Consider the following 11,535-nt stretch of genomic DNA (forward strand, 5'->3'; position numbering starts at 1 on the left):
GGCTTGGAATTGCTCGAGGTCGACCGTAACCTAATGTTGGGGCTCTCGAGGTGAAGAGTTGTGATGTAAGCGGGACCCCTGAGATGTGGAATGGGCTCCAGAGTGGTCGGATGTGTTTTTAGGCATGGTTGCTTTGAGTCCGTAGAGAGGTGTTTTGGAAATGGCTTTTTGCACGGTTCCCACAAACGGTGCCAATCTAATGTTGTCTAATCCGAGGTGTTCCGAACCAAGGACACAATCAGATAATCTTGCCAACTAGATGATGCCAAGGTGGAATGGTGAAGATGCACACTAAGATCTTCAACTAGGAGAAAGGTCAGAGACTCGATGACTTATTCCTTGGATAGGTACTCGACGCTTAAGTCAGTCGAGTAAAGAAAGGGTGGCTGGGCCGAGTAGGTTAAAATAATGTTGGTCTAAACCAAAGAGATAATACAAAAAGATTCAAAGAGTGTTCTTCCAAAAGTCCCTTACCTCGAGAAGGGAATACCTATTTATAGTTGGGTGTCCTTGTCCTATATGGATAGGGCTTTTGGGGTTATCAGGATGAGGTTGTCCACTGAGGTCTTCGGGAGGTTTTCTTTTCCCCAGTGGAGTCCTTTTCCTTGTATGTACAAGACACTCCTTATAAGTCGTGCTCTTTCATCATATGTGGTGTCAACGTAAATAAAGAGAGAGGACGGCAGTGGAGGTTGCCACGTGGCATCCTTGGCTAACTCAACCAACACCCGAACAGTAGGGATGCTCACAGTTCGGTTTTTCAAACCATGGGCTCTTTATTGTAACTAAACTGGTATCACCGGTGCCATTCCCTGAAGCTGAAAGCAAACCGATACCACCAATTAACTGGTTAACTGGTTTTGGTTTTTTATATTATAATATTATAAATAAATATATAAATATGTATTAGATATTTTATATATATCAATAAATATATAATATATATAGGATATCAGAGAAGAACATACTTGAAAGTTACGAACCCTAATTTGTAGAGGTAGAAAAGTTGGAAATCCATGGCGAGATATTGCAATAATGGCAAATTAAATTCATATCCCCATCACAAAAGTTTGTTTCTTAAAAAAATATACAAAAAAAAATTCGATCTTTTTATTTTTATGAAATTAAAACCAAAACCGATGCGATCGATTCCTTAATTAAAGAGAGCATGAATCGTAGAGCTGAAACCTTACACGACTCAAAGTTTATGCTTGTCGTGAGTTGACCAGTGCATGTATGGCGGAGGCCTTTGTTAAGAACTGTAAGCATTTGAAGAAGCTTTCCTATGAGTCTTGCATGTTCTTCATCATAGATCACTGCTTTGCTCTCAATAGAGCAGTTGATGAAGCGATTCTGTGGTTGAAAAACAAAGATGACATGTTGCTACGTGCTTAATTCTTTCGATGTTTTTTTCGAAACACTTTCTTGTTGCAAATCATTGTGCCACATGGATGCAGATAATCCACATGTATAAGAGAGCAGAAATCAGAGAGAGAAAGACATAAGTACTAACCAAGGTTCAAAATATCGATACGCCTGATACGCCTCTATCGGCATATCAGGCGAATCGATACACATTTTTATTGTTTTTTTTTTATTTTATTTTTTGCAACCGATTCAGGGGGGCCGGTTTAGGTCTCTTCTACCCCCTGAACTGGTCAGACCTCTGATATACCCATTGTAGGGGCATATTGAAGGAGTCTCAGAATGATACATATTGACTGATATGGGCCGATACGTTTCGATACTTTGAACCTTGGTATTAACAAATTAAAAATGGTAGTTCTTGAAAACAGAAAGAAGATCAACAACCAAATAAAGAGCAATAGAGAGAAGAGAGAGTTAAACTCAGTTTGGATCTTCTACCCACAAGAACCCTACTCACATGGCCACACCTCACTATAGCTATACATTGAGAGAATCTCCCATAATTGCATATATTTGCATGTACAATTTATGGGTTGATGTCCCCAATATACAGCTGTAGTTTCACGTAAATAAATTTGGATTGAATTACACTCAGGATTTCCTACTCACTTTTCCCACTCATTCCCTCCCTACAGTGAATTGGAACCACACATCTCTATTATGAATTAAGAGATGTGTGGCTGCAATTCAGGACGGATAGGAATTGGACAGGGCACGATTGATAGGGGGCAAATTTTGGAAAAGAAAGTTTGATCAGCCACGAAAGAGACAAAGAGAGAGAATCAAACTCCTTTTATATACATTAGATATATCTAATGAATCTTATGAATGATCTCATAAGTCTCATACTAAACCTATTAATCAATCTACATTGATTTCAGTGATTCGATCATGATCATATTCACTTTTAAAGGGCAATGGCACTTTGCTTGCAATTATGGCACCAAAGTTGACCTAATTTTTTATTAGGCACTGCTAATTAACACTTCTTTTCCTTTCCCTGTTTTACTTCTGACACCTTCTCTGATACCTCCATTAATCATTAATCACTATTATAGGTGTTTTGACTTTGTTCTTTGCTAAGGATATCTCCCTCATGGTTCTCGAATCTCAATCCACCATGTGCAGTTTTGGGTGTTTGTTAATGGTGGGTTGTACTTGGAGCAGCCGTATCTAGGGGTGTCAACGGGTTGAGTTTTTGTGCGGGTTTTGGTTCAATCCAATTTCGACGACCCGAAATCACTCCATCAAAGCATAATTGAAAAAGGTTAATTAGTGACCCACATCTGGATTCCAACCCACCCATGAACAGGGCCAAAGTGACATTTACTGTTTTTTTTTTTTTTCAATGTCGTTATGTCAATTATTGTTTCGTGTTTGGTTTATGTCAACTCTAATAAGCTATCCGATTAAGACTAATCAAGATGAATTTATCACTTAACCTAATTCACTGAAACATCTAGCTAGCAGAAGCAGACCCTACCTTCTTATTGCTAATTTTTTATTTCTGATTTATTTTTGAAGAAACCAAGTACAGACTTAATGGTTAATGTGATGGATTCTTTCCTAAAGGAATGAAATAAATGTGATAAAAGTAAAGGCATGCCTGATGATTGGCTCAATTGTTCTTCTATTAAACTGGACGCATTCTGGATCCTTGTAGGGCGGGTGGGCTGGCAGCACATGGACGGACATTGGTGGCTATCAAAGCATTCCAATCCAAAAGTCTTTGAATTCCGAAACCCAATCTATATATCTATCTATCTATATATATATATATATTAAAATTGGTCCTGCCATGTTAGCAGGAAACCCCTTATTATATTTTTCTGTTTTTTTTTTTAAATTTTCTTAATTTTTTAATCCATGTAATTATCTCACAACCAATCTTTAGGAAGCTTGGGAACGTTTGGACTTTCAAAGCCCCTCCTGCCCATGTTTGCCATTAAATCCTATCTTATAGGAAGCGTAGGAACTTTGGACTTCCAAGCTTTTCTACAAAAACCATTGGACTCCCTTGCATGTTATCTCTTTTCTTTTTTTTCAGTCTGACTTTATTCAAGTATCAAATTCGCATTCACTCGAGCAAACATGATTTAGCTTATAGAATCTCAGCAATTCTCCAATTTGCTTGTTTAGACTAGGTACGTATTTGCTTTTTTTTTGCGAAAGATAGATTTGATTAGGTGATTTTTTTTTTTGCATTATTGGGTGAATTATTAAGTATTTTTCTGATGTTGAGTATCAAAAATAAAATCGACTCATTAAAATGTAGAGAAAACAGCAAGAAAAAGCAATAAAAAATGATAAAAAAAGTTAACCGGGTCGTCGCATAACCTGTTTCAACGGTTGGGCGAAGAAGACAATGAAAACGGGTTTTCGCGATCCGTTTTTGATAGAATATCGGGTAAGTCCGAACACAACCGTTTTAGGACTGTTCGCACCAATCGTCCATTACACGGTTAATTACAATAATTAATGTTGATTAACATTAACAGTAATTAACGTCAATAAATTTAATGTTGATTACGTGAATTGGTTGTGAGATAATTAACGACCAAATGTTAATAAATACTGTATTAACGTCAAAAAATTTAATGTTGATAAAGTGGATTGGTTGTGAGATAATTAACGTCCAAACATTAATAAATACTGTAATTAACTGTAACCACAGTATTATTTATTGGTTGACGTTAATAATTACAGTATTATTTTAATTACAATACTTTTTATAATTACAGTATTTTTCTAATTTTTAATAATTAACATTATTTTAAAAATACAGTATTTCTTAATTAACAGTATTAATTACAATATTAAATTAATTAGCAGTAATTTTAATAAATACAGTATTTTGTAAATTACATTATTTTTTTAAAAACAATGTATTTATTAAATAACAATATTTAAAAAAAAACAACCAAAAACTATGTAACTATGTTTATGAAAATATGTAATTAACAGTATTTAATTTAGACTATTTAATAAATACATTACTTTTAAAAAATAATACATTTTTAATTAAAAGTAATTAACAGTAATCAATTAGGTTGATTAACATTAACAATAATTAATTACTGTTAATTACTTTTAATGAATTAATTATTATTAATACAACATAATTGATTACTGTTAATATTACCAGTATTTATTAAATATAGTATTCACTGATTAGAGTAATTTAATAATTAATTTTTTTTTATAATTTCAGTATTTTTCAGAATTTTTAATAAAATATATTTAATGACATTTAAATAATTAAAATATTTTAATAAATACAGTATTTATTAATTACAAGTATTATTAATTACTGTATTTATTAATTAACAGTAATTTAATAAAAATATATTTATTAAATAACAGTATTTAAAAAAAAAACAAAAATAAACTGCAATTAACAGTAATGTATTTATTAAATAACAGTATTTTCAAAAAAAGAAAATTAATAGTAATTATTTTTTATAATTAACAGTATTTTGATAATTTTTAATAATTAACATTATTCTAAAAAATACTGTATCTATTAATTAACAGTATTGAATACAGTATTTAATTTACACAATTTAATTATAATAATAAGTGATTATCACAAAAATTAACCGTAATTATTTTGATTTACACTATTTAATAAATACATTATTTAAAAAAATGATATATTTTTAATTAAAAGTAATTAACACTAATTATTGTAATTAACAGTAATTATAATCTAAGCTATAAATAGCATAAAATTACACATAATTATCTGGTAATTATATTTAATTAGTTTTTGCCAAGAAATTACCAGTATATTTTCTAAAAATATGATGATTTCCAGAAATTTATATATATCTATATATATCTATATATATATATATATATATAAAACTGGACATGCCATGTCAACATGTCTCTCATTTCTCCCCCACTCTTTTCCTAATTTCTCAGAATTTTGAATTTCCTATTTTCTTAATCCACATAATATCACTTAAACCAATAAGACGAGTTTGCAGCGAGATGTTTTGTAGGAGGTGTTTGGACTTCCAATGCATCTCCTGCCACAGGCTTTTATTTCAAGGATACTCCAAACTCCTCTCTATTTTCTTCCAATGCATCTCACTCAAAGTTACAAAGCCACCTCAGACATTAAAAATATGAGATTGGTGAACACAGAAGAATAAAGCCACATCCTCCAGTTTTTTTATTGTTATTCAGTGAACACATATCAGGTATTTTTAGATTATGTGTTTTCTATTTTTCTGGGGTGCTAAATCCTATTTTTTGAAAGTAAACTCTGTATCATTCTTTAGTTTTTTATCATTCTGTATTGTATTCACAGAAAGTAAACTCTGTGGCAACGTTGGAGATAAATCCTATTTCAATAGTTTCAAGTACGTTGGAAATAAAGTTTTGAAGAAGTTTACAGATTGGTAATGAGAACGTTGGAGATAAATTTTAGGTTAGTAATTTTTTCTTTGTTTTTTGTTTTTCATCTTATAGTAAGTTGGAGAGATAAGTTTCATTTTTCTTTGTTTTTCAATTTTCTTTAGAAATGCATCGCTTTTCCATTTTAGGGTGGTTTTTCTGTCTTTCATTTTTCTTCTTCCTTGTATTCTGAAATGCGACTTTGGTAACTCTTTTCCATTTTAGGTTAGTTTTCAGGCGTGCTTTTCACCAAGAAACACTTCATTCAAGTCGGTTCTGGCCTTTGAAAGCTTAATGTAAAATACATTAATGATATCTATTATGTTATAAATAGTATAAAATTACAAGCTATAAACGATTTAATTAGAAGTATTTACAATTGCATTATTATTCTTAATTTTTAATAATTAACATTATTTTAAAAAATATAATATTAATTAATTGCAGTATTTAATTAGAAATATTTATAAATGCATTATTTCACTTTTTTTACCAAATCCCGTGATAAAAGTAAAGGCATGCCTGATTATTGGCTCAATTGTTCTTCTATTACACTAGACGCATTCTGGATCCTTGTAGGGCGGGCGGGCTCGCAGCACATGGATACTGGTGGCCATCAAAGCATTCCAATAAAAAAGTCTCGAATCCTGAAACCCAATATATATATATAAGTGGTCTCAATTCTTATCTTCCAGCCTAGAGACTGAGGCCTGCTTATCCTTGCAACTTAATACATCAAAACTATTAGTGGCTCGGCGGCTCCCATCATGATGAAGATTTTTCTTCGGTCTGGAAATGGGCAACCCGAACCCGAACCCAAATCTGATTCTTTTTTTCTTTTTTCTGTTTTAAACCCAATGGGTTATGCTGGTCCTTTTGTCGCAAAATACTAGGGCTGCAAATAGATGAGATTGAATCGGATATAGGTATATCTGATTTTATATATCCATCAAATGTCTAATGGTTTCGAATTGATAAGAATTACAATTGAATATTAAATCTTATAAATAAATTTGACTTCAAAATATTATATATTATTAATAAAATGAACTAAGAATGACTTTAATATTATATTTAATGAACAAAATCAATTGAAAATTACTTGTATACAACTTGAACGTATGACAATTTAGTAAAAATACAATATTGAGACCTAACTTGAACAATAGATATAATATAATCTTTAAATACATATAAGCATATATGTTTACCGAATCGAATATATTGGATCGGATTGGGATAGATCCATATTTGATCGGATTCAATCACCTTTAGATCACATTTGAATTCAAATTCGGATAATCAGATACCGTTTACAGTCCTAAAAATAACCATCTCCAGCCTCAAAAAAAATTAGAGAAACTATCATGTCAGAACTCAGAGCCACAGTGCAGTCATTTCAATTCTCACAATATTAATTTGACAATAGATAAGAGAAAAAAAAAATAAAATAACAACATTGTCAACGGAACTGCAACGTTGACAAAGAGGAAATTAAGAAATGGCGTAGAAGTAGATTTGGATTTCTAGGCATGTGAGCTCCAGGACATGGAAACGGGAGCCACCCAACCTCCAACTAGAGAAGCTACGGAGATCAATAAATGTAGGTCCATCAACACAGCCATCTTTACTGATCGAGTTCATTCCTGAATTCAACTCATCTCTCCATCTTTTGATGCCTTTGTCAGCAAAGGCCAAGATGAGCTCTTCCTTTCCATCTTTTCTTCTTCTTCTTTTTCTCTTTCTAACCGTTGTGTTAGTCACTACTTCGTCTGTAGCTCAAGCTCAAACCCAGTTGAAGAACAGGAGCTTGAAATCTCCTTTCTCCGCCATCTACGTGTTCGGGGACTCAACTGTGGATCCTGGAAACAACAACTACATAAAAACTCTTCTTAAGAGCAATTTCACACCCTATGGAAGGGATTTTCCGAATCACAAGCCGACTGGAAGGTTCACCAACGGGAGGCTTGCCACAGATTTCATTGGTAAATTAATCCAGTTGACGTAGAATATGGTAATTGAGCTAAGCTAAGCTAGATTGTGAATGTGATTAACTTTTGGTAAATTGAATACAGCTTCATATCTGGGACTCAAAGAATTCGTGCCACCTTACTTGGATAAGACACTTAGTCTGCAGGAGTTGATGACTGGAGTCAGTTTTGCCTCCGCCGGGTCCGGTTATGACCCACTCACGTCGCAACTGGCGGTCTGTCTCTACTTCTTATGCAACGTATCAGGGTGTATCGGCTGATACGTATCATATGGATGATCCTCCGATATGCCCCTGAACCAGTTTGACCAAAAAAAAAAAAGAAAAACTAAAAGCGGCCAAAACTACAGGCCGATACGCCTCCCCCCCACCTTCATTATCAATCTTCTCAAGTATCCCAGTAAATTTATAATCGAATTGGTTGATTTGTTTTTGATGGACTTCTTTGATTTCAGAGCGTAATTGACATATCTAAGCAGCTCGACTACTTCAGAGAGTACAAGACAAGGCTAGAACAGGCAATTGGAAAGAAGAAAACTGCTAATATCATAGAAAAGTCTGGGGTTGTCATCAGCTCTGGTTCTGACGATTTCATGTTCAATTACTTTTTGGTCCCAATTCGTCAACTGGAATTCACTGTCGATAGTTACCAGCAATTCCTGATACAAAATCTCTGGCAGACAGTAGAGGTTTGGCTCCAATATCCTCTTATGATGCACGAAAGCCCTACGATGAGTTTTAGCTTTAGTCCCCACTCTTAATTTTTTTTGAGAAATAAGAGGGGGAAAGTTATTCCCATTAATCAATTTTACGGTGTTCTTTTCTTAGTAAGCTCTAAGCCTCATGGAAAGTTAGTTTCTTCTTTCTGGATATCATTTACCCCGGTATTTAGTAAAACCCAAATAAATGATATACTCTTGGAGGGTAAATAACTTTTCCAGCTGGGAAAATGTTTACAAAATATAATGGGACATGTATTTTAAAATTGATTTTTTATAATTAAAAATGTCATTATATAATTTACCTAAGAATCAAAAGAACATGAACAAATTAACTTATCCAAATAATTATTTCCCATGAGAAAATATTTAATTAGATGATTGTACTTATCCAGATTGGATAAGTGGCCTTGAAAAATGAGTGGGACTGGCTGCTGCATTTGGCATTCCTTATTTTAAGGACTTATCTCATTTTTACAGTTAAGAATTGGTATTCAATGAGGTATTTTAACTACAAAAAAAGGAGATAAGTCCTTAAAATAAGGAATGCCAAATAAAGAGCCCAGATTTCCTACTCACTTTTCCTATCCACTCTCTACCTGCAGTGAATTGGAGTCACACATCTCTCAATTCATAATAGAGATGTGTGGCTCTAATTCACGGCGGATAAAAAGTGGATAGGAAAAGTGAGTAGAAAATTCCGAGTGCCAAATACAGCCTTAAAGTGAATTAATGGAAGCTAAGCACTTGATTGTGGTGGCAGAGTTTATGGAAGCTTGGAGTTCGAAAGATTGCAGTGTCTGGACTTCCTCCACTGGGTTGCTTGCCTCTGGTTATCACCCTTAACCCAATCAATACAAATGAAATCATAGAACGAGGTTGCATCGAGAAGTATTCATCTGCGGCAAGAGATTACAATCAGAAGCTCCAAGTTGAATTGGCAACCATGAAGAAACATTACGCAAAATTGGGGGGTCGAATAGTCTATGTGGACATATACCAGCCATTGCTCCAATTGATCCAAGGACACAAACAGTTTGGTAAGTCACCTAACCTGAATTCATGATATATATCGTGAGATGGTAGTAGAAAACCAGAACATGGTCATCAAGCTGCACAAGGGGTGATGGACCGGGCTGGGCTGGGCCTCCTACCTGCTATAAAGAGCATCATGCAATCCTGGGCCTTGTCTTAGGGCTGCAAATGGTGTCGTATTCAAACTGGATTTCCTGCTCACTACTCTTTATCCACACTTAACCTGCCGATGAATTGTAGCCATACATCGCCATCTTGCAATCTGAGATGTGTGGCTGCAATTTAATGCAATAATGCGTATAGAGCGTGGGTAGAAAAAGTGATTAGATCATATTCCAATTGTCTAAAGTCAAATTCGAATTCAATCCCATTAACACTTAAGAGTGATACAAAACTCCATTTGTTTATAATTTTACTCATATTGGATCAAATATGGATCCACGTACCCCTATCCAATTTGATTTCATATGTACTTAGAATTTATATTGTACCTATTGGTTGGAATGTTGTGTTTTATTAAATTATCATAGGTTCAAATTTCATACAGTTTCTTACCAAACAAGTTTCATACAATTAATTTTCAAATCATTTTGTTCATGGGATACAATACCAAAGTCATTATTAGTTCATTTTATAAATAATATACAATATTTTGATCATTTTGACTCTAATTTGATTATATTATTCGAATGTCGGATTGCAATCTGAACTCGATTCAAATTTAATATAAATCAATTGAATAAGATCTAATTCAAAAATATAAATGGTCAAATTTAGATCTGTCTATATCTGATTCAATTTGATCCATTTGTAACCCTACCTGGCCTGGTTGGCCAAGACCACCACTGGCTAAAATATACCGGCCTGGTTGGCCCAATATGGTCCGGTTCGATTCTGGTAGGGGCTTATAAGCTTATTAGGACGGTCATATATAAGCTGTTGTGACAGAAAGCATTTGATGATATGCCAATTTTGTTTTTGACATGGATGCAGGTTTTAAGGAGTGGAGGAGAGGATGCTGTGGAACAGGGCTGGTTGAAACAACGTTCTTGTGCAATCTCAAGTCTCCAGTTTGCCCGGATGCTTCTAAATACATCTTTTGGGATTCTGTTCACCCAACGGAGAGAACATACTTCCTCATATTCAACACCTTTAATGCCACTATTAATACCCTCCTAAATTAGCTCTCTTATTCAATCTTCCAACTTCTTCTTCATTATTGTCATCTTATGCTTTGTCACCACCTCTATGATCTATCTGTGGCAGTCTTTTAACCCACATATGCTTTGTCAACAAGTTTTAAGTATTTAGCCATGTTTCCTCTTTTCACTGAAAACGGGTCTCTTTCGGTGTGTCCGCATTGAATTTTTAACTAAAAGTACGCACATATATACACACATGATGAAAATGACAATACTTAATTTTGTTTTATTTGGACTGGAAAGGTTAAGCTTGGCAGACAACTCTAACCCTAAATGTGGATTCCTTAAAAAAGTTAGGAGGTGGGGTGGATTGTCAATACATTATAAGGTTTGAGTTCAATTAGAGTTAGAGACTTGAACTCGAATTCATGAGACCATTCATTCTCCAAGTGCCTCAAATTCATTTGCAACCAATGTTGTAGAATTAACAGTAGAAGTATAGAACCATAAAAACTCCATTAATGGTGGGTCCCCATTAATTGACATCAATTGATTTTTTATTTCAAAACACTGACTTATTCACATTTCATTAGAGGTCGGTCATATACATCAAGTAATTTTCTCCTTTTTTTTATTTATTTTCAAACGCTGATATATCCACATTTTATTGGAGTGATACATCACCTGTTTTTCTTTTCTTTTTTTTTTGTTTTTTATTTCAAACTCTGGTTTATTCACATTTCATTAGGGGTCATACATCAACTACTCTTTTATTTCAAACATTGGTTAATTAACGTTTCACCGGAGCCATACATCG

General features: G+C 33.8%; 1 protein-coding gene across 1 annotated transcript; it reads left to right on the forward strand.

Moving 5' to 3' along the window:
• The first annotated feature begins 7,447 nt into the window (after positions 1 to 7,447).
• On the forward strand, positions 7,448 to 10,887 carry LOC104599518 (GDSL esterase/lipase At5g45960-like). The gene is made up of 5 exons (XM_010262091.3): positions 7,448 to 7,817; positions 7,908 to 8,038; positions 8,278 to 8,511; positions 9,305 to 9,581; positions 10,570 to 10,887. The coding sequence occupies exons 1-5, from the start codon at positions 7,508 to 7,510 to the stop codon at positions 10,758 to 10,760; spliced, it is 1,143 nt and encodes a 380-aa protein (XP_010260393.1). The 5' UTR covers positions 7,448 to 7,507; the 3' UTR covers positions 10,761 to 10,887.
• The last annotated feature ends 648 nt before the right edge of the window (positions 10,888 to 11,535 follow it).

This window comes from Nelumbo nucifera, chromosome 1 (genome assembly GCF_055504915.1).
Source record: "Nelumbo nucifera cultivar China Antique chromosome 1, China Antique-T2T, whole genome shotgun sequence".
NCBI lineage: Eukaryota > Viridiplantae > Streptophyta > Magnoliopsida > Proteales > Nelumbonaceae > Nelumbo > Nelumbo nucifera.